Source organism: Pungitius pungitius, chromosome 2 (genome assembly GCF_949316345.1).
Source record: "Pungitius pungitius chromosome 2, fPunPun2.1, whole genome shotgun sequence".
Taxonomy (NCBI): Eukaryota; Metazoa; Chordata; class Actinopteri; order Perciformes; family Gasterosteidae; genus Pungitius; species Pungitius pungitius.
In genome coordinates this window covers 6,947,490-6,962,096 of record NC_084901.1, presented here as the reverse complement: position 1 = coordinate 6,962,096, position 14,607 = coordinate 6,947,490, and the positions used below count along the sequence as shown (strand labels likewise).

Sequence of the window (14,607 nt, the reverse complement as noted above, 5' to 3'; positions counted from 1 at the left end):
CTGTGCTTTGTGTGCCCATCTGTCCAGCCTCTCTCGTTCCACCGTATTATGCTTCTCTTTTAAAGATTCCGGGACATTTTATGAGCCAAAAAAAAAAAAAAAATGCTTTGAATTAATAAGTAATATGTTTTTTATTTATCGATTTTGTATTCCAGAGGCCCAGGAGCAACTGAGCGGTAGCAAAAATATCCTTTTAGATTTTGGAGTCTAAAGGTCAAGTTCTTAGCTGTAAATGCTACTTAGCGGAGGGATACATACACTACGATGGTAATCCTTGAATTTCCATCATTTGTTACAAACTGCATCAACGCTTTCTTCTCCATTGGAAAAATACAGAATCTTATCAATATGCAGTGACGTTCGTAAAAAGCTTCACTAAAACTATTTAGAAAAGCTCAATTATAATTCTAAATGTATCTAGCACAAATGTTTTGGACTTAACGCTACTTGCTCTCTTCTGCTCCCAGCAGCTTCACTGTTTAAGCTGTTAAACTGTTTATGTGTTAAGAATGCATAAATGAACCAAAACTAATGTTGCTTTACTATTTTTTCCCCCACCTTCCGTGAAGCTTTTCCCAATGAAAGATCAGTGAACCAAAAATGACCATAAAACCTTGTTGTGATTCCATAATTATAATAATCGTGTCTGATCACTTTTATCTCAGTGTATTTAAGCTGCACTAACTGTGCAAATAGAAGTGTTCCCAGTCTGCAACGAAAATGTATTAGAAGAAAGGAACATGCTGGTGTTTCAGCCCTTTACAATCAAGTTGTTTACACATTGCAGCCGGCGATTCTCTTTAGATAGGAATTGGTCTCAGAATTCATCATACGTTCAGTACACCTATACACATTATCTGTCCATACATGTCAAAGCTATGTTATTATCTGGGATAATGTGGTTTCACACAGCTTTTTTGTAATGCATCGAACATCCTTGTACGAGAATTTTCCAAATGCAGATGGTCCCTTATCTGCAGTACATGATGACAATGCAATGCATAATGCAGCAGTCATCTTCCATTGTCTGTGTGTGTGTGTGTGTGTGTGTGTGTGTTAATCACTGAACTATCCAGAGGTCATGAGTGCATTTCGACTTCAAGCAAGTCCCACCAAAGTATTTCACCTTGATTTACTTCTATTTTCTCTGACTCTGGATACGTCTCTCTCTCTCTCTCTCTCTCTCTCCATCTATGGTTATGTTAATGACTTGATGTGCAGGCAGAGAAGGTACCTGTGTGAGGCTAACGTGAGGCGACACCAATCGTTTCATCACAATGGGAAGCCACAGAGACCAAAAGACTCACTTAAAAGGCCTATTCCAGGGTATTAATTGCTTGACATGGCTCACCCAGGTTTGGGAACACTTTGAAATAGGAATGAAAAAAACGACAAGCCCGGAGGAGAAAAAAAAGTACTGTGGTTGGCCAAGAGGATGGCTAAAAAAATGTTTTGTTCGGAACAAGAAGAGAAGTATTTCCGACAAAATCACGTGCCGAGAGCAGAAAAAGTTAGTGTAATTGAGTTAACCAGCCATCCCGCCCCTCGCTCTTTCATGGTGCGTCTTGTTCTGTGCGTGAGTGGGAGCAGTTTCACATGACTTGGGGAGGGGGGCGGGGGGGGGGTTTACCCCAAAAACTGCGCTTGTTAGTAGATTAAAAGACAAAAAACAAGAGCCACAGAGTTGAAAAAAAGAGTTAAGAAACTAAACAGACAGTCAAATGTGGATAAAAGTGACTGGGGGGGTGGATACAGATGAAGCATTACGACACGTAGTCCCACTGTGTGGAATCAAAAGGGGGAAATAGGTCCAGCGTCAACGCAAAGAAGAGCACGCTATACCAGCGGGAAAATGGATTTTCGAGCAAAATAGAATAAGTGCTGCTGTTGAAGGAAAACCCTGCAGAATCTTTCACTTTATGCTTCATAAACTAAAAGCAACATTTTAAACTGTCATCATTGAATAAAGTCTTTCCTGAAAGGGCTCTGCTTTGCCAAATGTATGATGTGAAAAGCTGACTTTGTCTGCCTGCTTTTTTTGTTGTTGCTGTAGTACAGTTATTAATGTTTAACATGAATTAAAGAAATATCATCGCTGCCACAAGAAATGTTCATCCATAACCTTTCAGAATTAAAGAAAGACGGTCATGTCTTCAGCTGTGTGAATTACCCAGATAATCCATTTGGCTTACAAGTCACAAAAAGATAAGAAATTTCACATCCCTTAATCACAGAATTTGGAGAGAGGAGGTTTTCTATCTGACAGTGAGAAAAACTATTTCTGTTATTGTAACACATCATTATCTGCAGCCATGCACAAAGTAAATAGTAGTCATTTGTTCCCACTTACATCATGTTAAGTGTTCTGTGTCTCTGCTATGTTTTAATCAACATTTATGGCCATGACATTTGTCGTGCACCACTCTGGTCTGAAAATGCTTCTCTAATTCCAGTGTTAAATTATTTTAAGTGAGTCTAATGCCATTTTCGTCTGTGTTTATTCAAATTTCACATCTAACACAGTTGTCAGTCGGAAACAAGGTGGCTCCTTATTTTGAAGCAGTGGAAATGCAGTCTGCAATGTTTGCTTGTAGTAGTTGTCTAAATCCGGTCTTATTATCACTTGACTGAAGGGGCCTTGAGGCCTCGTCACTCGGGTAAATAAGCAGACATCAGATAGCGTCATAGCGGGCGTGGGGGTGTCACTTACCTGTCCGTACCAGCTATATTCCAGCATCGTGACGACACTTGTGGCGTTAACAAGCGCACGGGAGGAAAACTGCACTTGTATGTTCTTACACAACAACAACAACAAAAAAAACGGAAGCAAATGCGACCTGTCGCTCTCCTCTCAACACAACTTTACTACTTTTCCCTTCGAGGGATTGATGTCGTCAGGACTTTTGGGGGGGCCAGGCGAAAGCTAAGCCATCACACACACACACACACACACACGCACACAGACACACACACACACGCCCAGACACACACTTGTGCACTGGCAACGAACGGACACACACACACAATCACACACGCCCCCCGACTCTCCTGTTGAATTTTGGCACTCCCAGGGCCAACGACCTGTTTATAATGAACCTGAACCCATTATTTTGAGTCAATGAATTGAAAGAAATAGGGCAAAGAATGAAAGCCACAGGGCCAATTAACGGCATTCTTTGATGTATTACCCTCGCTCGCCACTCAACCAGACCACTCTGCGCCTTTTTGTCTTTATTCCCCTCTGTTATTCATTAATTATTCTGAGCCGGGTCAGAGTTTGTGTGGCTAATTGTGCAGACCGTCTCTCTTTGAGGATGGCAAAAGATTCGCCCAACACTGACACTCCCCCCGACTGTGCCCAGTCACCTTGAATTATGCCAATTATTCCAATTCTTTGATTTCTTTTTTTTTTCCTGTCTCTGTTCTATCATTGCACTAAGCTGTGTGCACCCCCCCCCCCCCCCCCCCACCCCCTACGTCCCTACACTCCAAACCGCCCTCACTCTTTTGGACTTTTCATAGTTCCGTCTCATCCACTGGACTGTCTCACTTACAAGCACACACACACACACACACACACACACACACACACACACAGATGCATGCTCCTGAACAAGTGCATGGTGTTTTGGCGAGGATCCAGGGTGGACATGGTGGACCCAGGAAGGTTCAGGTCTTCTCCAGGTTAAACTGTCCCTGACCAGAGCTGTGTATTATTTCATGCAAAGCTCCCATAAATGCGGAAAAGCATTGGATTTTTCACAGTCTGAGCCACTTTAAATGGACAGTTGGAAACGCATTACTTAAATCCGGAGGAAGATCCACTAGTGGGGTTTGCGTCAGTGTTTCTCCAGTTTTAGGAAATATATTGCACTCATCTTTAATATGCAGATATGCACAGTTTTCAAGTTGCGCAGTCAGAGACAAATTTAGACATTTAGACATTTACTCCGGTTGCCACAGAGATGCATGAAACTGAGGCAAGCCATTTCACGAGTGAAATCAGATGTAATCACATTAGGAAAGGTATTTGAAAGCAGTCCTTCTTTAACATAGTTAGGGGGAAAGATGGCATAGAGTATACCGTTTGATTATTTCTCAGGCAGCTTATAATTCATTTATTCTAAATCACGGCTACAATGAATTAAATCAAAAATGTTGTTTTTAGAAAGTCTTTGAGCACACAGCTTTCAAAAATAATGGGAACATGTTAAAAATTGGAAAATAGTTTTTTTTAAAGTCTGATTTTAGTGGGTTTTAGTCCAAATGAACATTTGATTTTGATTGGAATCAAATTGCTAATCCTTTCCTGAGTGAGGAATAATGACTAACTGGTAAGTTAAAAAAATGTAATCTATTAAAGTCTTGTTTTGTCTAATACAAAAATGTTTGCTCTCAGGCTGCTAATCAGCTGTATGCAGACAATTTTAGTGATGAATGTGAACCTATGACGATTGAGGATAATTCATATTTAAATTGTGATATCTGTCATGCTAGACTTTGACTTGATATGTATATAGACCTGTACTGGATCCCACATTCTATTGTCTTGATTAATCAAACAGTAGCCTCCCCCGATAGAATGAAAATACCAAAAACATTAGAAAAATGTTAACGGCTCATATTTAACCAACCTTACAGCCTATTGTAATCAAATCGCCGAATGCTGTGAGAAATTCAGACATTATGCGACGATGAAACAATTATCCAACTTCAAACTCACTCTAAATGACTCAAAGCTCAAGATAACATCTTCACTTCCTGTTAGATCTCAACTGTCTCTTCCATCACAACAGCAAAAGCCTGTGTTAACCTTTTGTCTCCTACGTCCTTTTGGATGTGATCTCTTCAAAGGGAGTCCTATGTAGCGCCTCCGGCTATGGGAAGCCCTCAAAGGTTATGTCCTCGGGCCGCGTCTGTGTCACTGACGCCACTGGCTAAACACTGTGTCACACTCTGACCTCCTTTAATTAAGCGTGTGTGTCCGTGTTGGAAGACAATACGGTGTGTTAGGAAACACGTTTATTCATGTTCTTGTGTACAGCTACGTCTAAATGCTGAGGTTAGCCAGCAGCTGGTTAGCTTCAAAAATAGCCCGGCAAATAATTGACCATAAAACCACACATGCACTTCTGAAACAGTTTGTAATAAGTGTCGACCTCTGGATTTTTCACCGTCCGAGCCAGTTTAAATTAAAGCAGGCTGCATCCTTATTTCCCAATGTAGAAGAAATACATTGAACTTACCGTCACAATGGAAATAAGTGCAGGGTAAACTTTATGTGACCTTTATGTGCTTTGTTGTTTTGTCTTTCAGCCTGAAGTCGTATCACGGTGGATCATATCTTGACATATTGCTTCATTGGGTGTGATGTACAGTATGTCCCTCAAGAGTTCGATCAATTTCACAAATGCTTTGACACCAGATCATTTTTTTTTATTTATTTAGATATTCTCATACGAGTATCAAAAACATACACATACAGGCACACGCACACAAACACACCAGGGGCTCCCATACACCAATTATGTAGTTCTTGGTCCCCCCTCTGAGCTTATCTAGCCTCCTGGGAGACCTCCAGGCCACATCCCCCTCCTTCCTTAAGCACAGATCCCCAAACCCAGCGGGAAGCCTTCACTGGTCCCAACACACACAGTACCTGGCTTCTCGCGCCCCCGATCCACACTGTCCACTTCCCCAACCACACACTAACGCGACTACGCTCTACACATTGTACCTTTTTTCAGCCCCCTTTTGAATCCTATTAGTGCGTGAACTTAGTTTAACTGAAAAAGACTGTCGACTTCACTCAATTAGGCCTAATAGGATTAGGTTGCTGGTATGGGCTCTGAGGTTTAAATAGGAATGGAATTTTGGCAGACACCTGCTCCATCCATTGCATTAATCGTATAAAGGCTGCGTAGTATGCAGGGGCCCCTGTGATGCCCAGGGGTTGAACGGTTGGATGAAGGGCTCTGGTTAGTCTTGATGCCATCAGGGGAGGTGTGGACCAGTGGTGAAAGAGGGCATCAGAGGGCATCATCCATGCTTTTGACCAAGGATTTAGGATTTTAGGAGTTTATCATCAGCGCAATTATAATGGTGATATAATATTACTACAATTTTCTTCTAACTTATGGCTGAAGAAACCCCTTCTGGTGACGTTTGGGAAAGGAAGGCATACATTTAAAGATATGGGGATGGATGAGAGTTGGTGTTTAATGAGCCCTTGATGGGCTTGATGAGGCTCATGCTGTTAGCATTGTCTCTTAACTGAGAACAATAAACTTTTAGCACGTCAGTAACCAGTTTACTGCTTGATCTTATCCACACAAAACCGGATCACTTCACCATCCACGCAATATCTTTCAAAGCCTTTTAACTTTGTACGTATAGCTGCTGATTGATGAAGGAATTAACAATAGTGTCGTCAAAGTCATCATAATATAATATTGTCAAAGTGCAAGTAATGTCTTCAACATCAGCAACACTACACGTTAACAATCAAAGTTAAAGAATACATGCAAAACGTGATAGTGTAGGAAAAGGAGGTCATGTTAATCAGGAAGTGAAATAAATCACTATTAGTTTCCTTGCTTTGGCAAATTTGAAATAGTTAAATGCCAAATTAAGGGTGCGATGCATGCGATCAACCTTGTAGAACCAGGCCTGTCTCAAAGTGGCCTTCAATTTCGGCAGGATGCACCAAAAGAACAAGTGACACTCTGGTAAGACAGCCAGTAGTCGACGTAATAACTGTGATGTAATACTCTTCTATCCAATAATGTATTACTAAGTAATGCCTCACAGACCAACAATTAGGGAGAACACACAAAGTTACTTTGACACTAGAGAAAGAGGTTTGCTTTCAGAGTCCCGTCTTTTTTTCTTTCCAGAATTGGAAGTGCTGCCACTGTCTGGCAGCCGTACGTCAATCCTCCACATTCCAAACACAGTGACTTCTGTTCATTGGTTGCAAAAAATACAACATGGCGGTGGTATAATTTCAAGATAACTGCAGAGAAATTCACAGTCCATGACCCTTGGTGCTGATGAGTACGTACCCTTCTTTAAATTAGTCTTATGATTGTACTTTCAATAAATAAATAAGCAGAGAATTGTGTGTGTATTGTCATAGTGTGCAACAAGAGCAAGCGTGTTTCTGTACTAAAACATATTTTCTTACTACTACCATATTAGGGTGAAGAAAGCGTTAGTTAAAGACTTGTGTGGTTCCACCAATGACCAAAAACCTAGACTATAGTCAACCCTCTTGGTTGCTAATCACCATTCTTCCCAGGCGTGTCATACCAAGTCTCATACCAACACCTCACAATGTCTTTCCCGGAGGTCCCTCCATGTGTCTGGATGCTGTGAATAGCTGTCTTGGTGGCCTTGAAACCCCCCCATGGCCCCACCTTGGGGGATTATGATATGTTTTACCCAGAATTGGCCTGTGTTTTTGTTCTGAGTGTCGAGTATGGAGACAGTCTAATGGCCTGATCTCTGATGTCTGTGACAATTGGCATATGAGGAAGGTCAGAGGTGAGTTGCAGGGAGGGGGGGGGGCGGTGTGTGTGTACGTTTGTGTTGTTAAGATGGAGTTAGGTTCAGTGTGAGACACTAAAGAGCTGAATGTGAAACATTTAGAAAAGATGTTTTGTCTAATCCGATTAGCGTTTGAGATATCCGTGCCTCATCAGACGGGGTCAAGAGAAAAACCTGTGGCTGTGTCCTTTCATTTATGATTATAAAATAAAGGCTGTCACAGACAACATCAATATATAACAGTGTCTAAATGTTTTCCTGTTGAGCAGATGAACAGCATATTCATTGCTGCAGATCCAAAAAGAAAAGGTCTATCGGGTTATGGCTCCATAAATACATCAATTTGATCATCTTTACGAACCTAGGCATTTTTTTTCATTATAAAAATGTCCTTTTTACGTAGCTTTTTCTACTTAGCTCTTTGCCCGAGCCCTAGCTAGCTAATTCATGCTAACAAAAACACAGATGCTCGGGCACTACTGTGGCTCTGAGCTGTCAGTGAGTAAGGGGTGTTTCCTTCATACCCTTTAATGAGACGCCATGCCTACAACGTACAGCATTCTTTACCTATGTATAGGTGTGCTTATTTAGGGGTGAGGAAGAACAAGTGAGACCGTTGTCCCTTGAGGGATGTACTTCTCAGGTCACACAGAAAACACAATTTAAGCCAGAGACTTTATTTGATTAGCTAATTTAATTTACAGTACGCTGCGTAAATCAGTCCAGTAGTTGAACATGCAGAGAGAGACAAGCCAAAGGGTTTGGGGAAGTTGGGCAGATAAAAATGGCCCAAAACTATTAGCTGCTGTTTAGACAGATCTAATCAGCAAATAAACATCAATCTAGCCTCTTGCTGTCTGTCCACTGTGGGACTGTCTCAAGGTTGCTGCTGCGCTGAGGAAGACTGCGGCTGGCATGGTTCTCTGTTTGTTGTGTCACGGAAAGATGCAATCCTGGAGACACCTGTTGTTGGCAGGAACAACAGCCGAGCCAGGGTTTGAATACTCTACTTGATTTGTGGACGGATGTGCAGTCACGGATGATGGCATGTGTTTAGTTTAGGTCAAATTGAAGATGGAAGAGTGGTGCGGCCCGAACAAGGGGGCCTGAAGTAGGGCCGAGGAAGTGCCACCCGGCATTTTAGGTCCATGGCCTGGTTTGTCGTTACAGCTGGTGTGATGCCGTTGTAATAAAGTGGTAGCGAGTAACATTTTACGTGAGTTAATCTACTTGTTATTAAATATATTTAGTGAATTATCTAATTAATGAAAAGTTATGAAGTTACTTATAATATAAAGGTCTCATTCATTTGACCAGCATTCTTGGCTCACCAAATAGTTTTGTGTTCTGGGACTGAAAAACACAAGATGCAAACCTTGCTTAACAGTTATACCCAATACAGTGTAAGTGCAATCGCGTGTATGTTCTGGTCACAGGTCACGTTTGAATGTTTCCACCACATTGTTCCGTCTACCTGAATCATTACGCGGGACTTCTGTCCGTCTTTATCCCTCCATTCACTCATCCGTGCATCCAGTCCAGCCAGCCCAGGCGCTCAGCCAGTCCAGATGGGTGGTCCAGACCAATCCCATGCTCTGGCCCGCTAGAGTCCCCGCTTGCCTCCTCCTTTTCTGGACCGTCTCCCTGTGCCTATGTTCCTCTCATTTCTTTTTTTCTCCTGATGTCTTGTAAGATTCGACTGAGTGCACTTGCACAGACCAAATGGAAAGATGGACGTGTGTAAACACACACACCACTGCCCTTTTCTGTGATCGCCACACTGTGAGTTTGTGAAATGGAACCAGATGTTGACATGGTACTGCCAATTTAATACAATAGACTCAGAATACTGCATAACAAGCAGTTTTTTGCATATAATGTGTTTATCTGTAATTGTACTGTGAATCTCCCGAAACGCTGACTTCATTATTTATGGAAATACACCAAGTATCAATACAGTATATATAAGGCTTCAGTTGTAATGCGCAATGTCAGTAAAGAATTCAAAAGTAGAGTATTGCACACTTTTATTAGTGCAAACACTTTCATTAAAATGGTACTTTTTAACAACAGTATTCCCTTTACACAATTAAAATATGTGTCTTGTAAATCTCAATTCAAACTTAATTTTAAAATATATATAAAACCGAAGCTATTTGCCACTGCTAGGGCATTAACGTTTTATCTGGATTGTTATAGAAAAACGTGTTTTCCTTCTGATTATCACATTATACCAGGCAAGTTAACATTTATAAATCTGTTTTTCCTTTGCATTCTCTAACTATCTATCTAACTATCTATCTATGGATCAATAATCAATTTTCAAGTCTCCCTGTTAGAGTGAAGTTCTCCAGTACACTGTGAAGTATATATAAATGTAAGTTTGCTAGAGTCAGCCCTAATTTATACACTTTATTTTATATAAGGTATAAACATTTTTCCTTGAGTGATGGCATTGTGCTGTTATTTTCTTTTGGAGAATAAATCTTTACCCTCCTGTCTCACTTCCTCACTTCATCTTCTCCAATATTGAAGGGGAAATGTGTGCCTTGTGGCCAGTATCGACTCACAAACACACAAATATGCATTTACTCATTCACAAAAACACACACATCACACACTGCAGCATCTTCAGCACATGAAAGGCCTCCTAAGGAAGATAGAAAACATACTGTAACAATGCTTTGAAGTCTATCAGTCATCCATCTAACGTAGGGATGTTTTCTGTTCCTCCTCCTCTGATAGTCTGATTCATATCTCCCTTCCAGGAATTCACTCCGTAAAACTACAGCCGATCTGGGAGTCATTTGGCTCCTTTCACAATATCCCAGACGCATCCAGAACATCCAAAATTCAGTCTCACTTTTGCATCAAAGCAGAAAAATAGACCCGATTATTCCATCTCCCAAATGAGATCTGCAATCTTGTGCAATCCCAAAGAAATGCACATTTATACGAGAGCACACCGTTTGCATGCATCGAATGGCATACAGTGATTGCAGCAGCCAGTCACTTGATCAGTCAGCACATTGTGTGAGGAGTGTCAGTCGCCTGGACAATGGTCCTACAATCAAGGCTGAATTCCAAAGAAATGGCCCCTAAACAACACAGAGTTCATTCAAATGTTTGGCGCCGTGCGTAAAAAACAGCCTTAGAGTCACAATCGGGATCATATCCACAGTTACACAAGGATGCATTGTCGCTAGAAGCACTATTTGAGGAGACTCCTGAGAAATACATAGGTCACCTTTCCAAGGGCCCTTCCCCGGGAACAGCCTCTAATCGGCTGCGATGGGTTGACAACAATGAGTCATTGAAAGAAGAGAGGGTGTACCTGCGGAGTCCCGCTGGGTTTATGGCCTGGCTGGATATCATATTTATGACAGTTGATGCATTTGACGGAGCTCCGTAATTATACATGACATCTATTGGGTGATTATATGCCTGTGTTGATATACGGGCCATTAAGGGAGGTGTGCGAATAACAACAACTAACATTAATGGGTTGAGGAGGGGGGGGGGGGGGGGGGGGGGGGGATTCTTTGAAACCAAACCAGTTGTTTGCATTGTGATAACAAATGAACTCAATGTAAAGAGAGCAACAAAGAACAAAGGGAGAGTAATACACATAAAGAGGACAAAGCCACCAGAGATGCTGAACAGCTAATAGGAGATCAGTAGCAAAATGAAAACATTAATACCTTGAGCACAAAACATCCAATTATGTCCCTGTATTATACGTTGTTGTTTCTTAAGCTTATTAGGCACATGGGTCTTTGGGTCTTTCTACCTACCTTCCACATGTTTTGGGATTGGCACCAAACAGGGACGTGCGCTGTGGTGCAGGCTCCGCCATGATGAACGGTGCCACTGGGTCGAGGCGAGAAGAACTGAGGCCATCTCTCTGGAAGTTGTTGGGAACCGTAAAAGCCGTATCCGTCATCCTCCTGACTGATCACCCACTGGTTGTCTGGGCCTGAGCACGACTGGAACATTTCTGCCGATCCGAAAATGAATCATGGGCAACAACAAAAGAACACAGGAGTACATTGGGTTTATTTGTGAAATGAATAGATGACAATTCGTTGGATTTAATCTTAAATTTTACTATTTTGATTATTGAGTGAATGAATAGACAAAATTAAGTGTTTGTGTGTCTGAGTTCAACATGCAGCCTGCCCTAAAACCCCAGCCACTTGGAGGCTATGCCCGTAACAGTGTTATGAAATCAAAAGCCAATTTTACTGGAAAGACACTGTCGTCTATTTTTTCTTGGAAAACAAATAATATATATTCATTAGATTAGTGGTAGCGCCAGTGGTCTTGTGACTGGAATGTTCTTTATTTCTCATTTCTGGATATACAAGTCTAAGAAGCGAAAGAAGTAAAAAAAAAGAAAAAGAAAATAAACGGACAAAACATTTTTACTGCACGCATCACATGCAGTGCTTTGCTGGATACTTTTAATTAACTCAGGAAATTCAGACTTTCTGGGGGTTTTTTCGAGCCTCCAAAGCATCACTGGTGCCATCCTACGAATTAAAAAATACCACTTTGTGTCTTTCTTTTTTTTTTTTTTATATATAAAGGTGATGGGTCACAACTTGAAGGCACCAGCACAGATGTGGCTAAAATGGGGAAGAATACTCTATAGCAGTCGGTCCCAAGGGGAGCCGAGAGTATGAAAGAAAGTCCTTTATAGCTAAATTACAATTTCCGAGTGCAAATTAGCTGTCAGTGCCACCAGAGTACAAATGGAGAATACATGCAACAAAAAAAAAGCATGCTCATACGTTTGCTAACATCGCAGAACTGCATGAACACAAAGAGAATATGTGTGGTTATAATCTCGGAGTCTAGATTCTCTTCTTCCCTCCTTATGTGGGAGCTGAATCGGCAAAGGAACACAACCTGGCTGTCCAAGCACTGTGCACACTGTGTTTAATTGCTTTCATTCTCAGTCACCAACATTGCAGAATACCTTTCCTGCAGAACTGGCCATTTGGTTGTTGGCACTGTGTAAAAGCAACGTATGGACGACGTGGGCATGAGAAAACAGGTTTTTCGTAAAATGTAGAGAAAACCTTTTGTCCACCTCGCTGCATTCCTCCAAGAATGGTCATTTGGAACAAGTGGACGGTCTGTGTGGGTTTAGCCTAAGTCTTTGTCCCTGGTTTGTGTGCTTCTCTGTCAGCCCATGAGCAAGGCATCCTTCTTAAATAACAATGAACTGGCTAAACGCATGGTGATAGTTCTATGAGTATGGGAAAGCCCCTCTAGTAGGTTTCTGTCCCCCCCCCCGTTACTCCAATTCTTACCCCTAAAGTCTGATTTTAGTTTAAACTGCTGTAGGGGTTATATTTGGATGATGCATTGAACTATTGTCCTTGAAAATATTATTCAATTAAACATCAATACAGGATTTTTTTCTTCTAACAGTGAGGATTTAAAGCCAGAAGTCTGGCATGACTTCCTTTTAATCCAACTAAGAGCCCACAGTAAAACCAAAGGCCTCCTTTTGCTCCGAAGATAGAGGGCCTTGGAGCTGTTGGAAGACAACGGGAATGGGCTGAGCTTCTCCCGGCTCGGTTGTTCTTCTAGATGGGCGACATATCGTTGGAAAAATAGATTGTGAATTAATCTGCCTTTATAATTTAATCAGCTAGAATACAGCAGGCCTATTAAGCAACGATTCGGACGTTAGTGCCTCACACACGAACACTGAGTAAATAAGCACCCCCTCTTCATGCTCTCAATAGATGACAATGATCACACCTTATTGCACCTTATTGCACCTTATTGCAAGGTTGTTTCTCGCCCCATTTCTTTAAATACACAAAATATATTATAGAAAAAGTAACTATTGCCTTTTAACACATCTAATGATAGTGTTGCACACTTTCACAAATCCTCACCCACCCACGTGGAGACAGGAAGTTTGGAGTATCGTTGCTGAGGATTTTCTGAGTGTCTGTTTCACAGATGAGAAAACTCACACACACACACACACACACACACACACGGCCGTCTGCCTCATTAAAACCTTTCCCATAGATGTACTACTTTGTACTGCTCTCCACTCATCATCACCTCCAATCCACTCAACCCTTGCGTCTCTTTGAGCACCACTATTTATTTTCATCAGGTCTCTCTCTATCTCTCTCTCCCTTTGTGGCTGGGCTGTCATGTATTGAATCACCTATTTGTTTGCGTTTCTTTTGTTTTGTTTCACCGCTAATTCTCTGTCATTGTCCCTCCTGGCGTCCCATCGCGTCGGGAAGAAGGCCGCCACGAGAGTTTTGTGCTCAAGATATGAGTCAGCGAGCCAAGATAATGATGAAGAGCCCGGACACACACAGGAGATCCAGCCTCTATCGGTGTTCACAACTGCAAAGTCTCAGCATACAACCGTCACACAAGCCCCTTATTACAGTGCATTCGGTTTGTGTGAAGAGCTGAGGTCACCATTTAGAGTTGTTTTAATCCTCAGTGGTTTTCTTAGACTATTTGTTCTCACTCTAATCACTCGAATACAGCTTTGATGTGAGTGACCTCACTGAGTAGAGAAGTGTCCTTATTCAGCGTGCGCTTTCAGATACTATAACGCATTAAGGCTCAGCGAACCTCTTTTATCATTCATATTCACATGATTACCTTTCAGCTGTTCCCTCTGTACTACTATTACTGCGTTAAACTTGCTATTTTGAGTTAATGGAACTAACATTGCCTTTCTAGTAATGATATTAAAGCATCTAATCAATTTATTGGATTCTCTAAGAGGCCTAAATGTAATTCTGATTTTGGCTTGTGATGATGATGATGTTTTATTATTGACTTTATGAGTTCAAACAATACAGGTATTTTCCTCACCTTATGCAGTGAGTAAGCTTCCTGTGGAAGAAACACAGACAGCAACGTGCAGTGTCAAATATAATTATATTCCATTCTATAGATATATGTGACTACTTCACAATTCAATTAGATCCATTTTGTGACCTCAAAGAGCGGTTGCAGGGAAGAGGGCGTAGACGGTGGATGAACATTGGCTTTTTGTCAGTC

General features: G+C 41.5%; 2 protein-coding genes across 2 annotated transcripts in view; one reads left to right on the top strand and one right to left on the bottom strand.

The window, feature by feature from the left end:
- Positions 1-11,560, bottom strand: part of tfec (transcription factor EC) — a 28,524-nt gene extending 16,964 nt beyond the window's left edge. The window contains exon 1 of the mRNA XM_062560290.1: positions 11,343-11,560. Within this exon, the coding sequence (XP_062416274.1) occupies positions 11,343-11,543 (201 nt within the window). The 5' untranslated portion in view covers positions 11,544-11,560. The remainder of the gene's footprint in view (positions 1-11,342) is intronic.
- The window catches only part of LOC119211081 (aldo-keto reductase family 1 member B1-like), an 86,749-nt gene that overhangs the window by 61,290 nt on the left and 10,852 nt on the right, over positions 1-14,607 (top strand). The window lies entirely within an intron of this gene.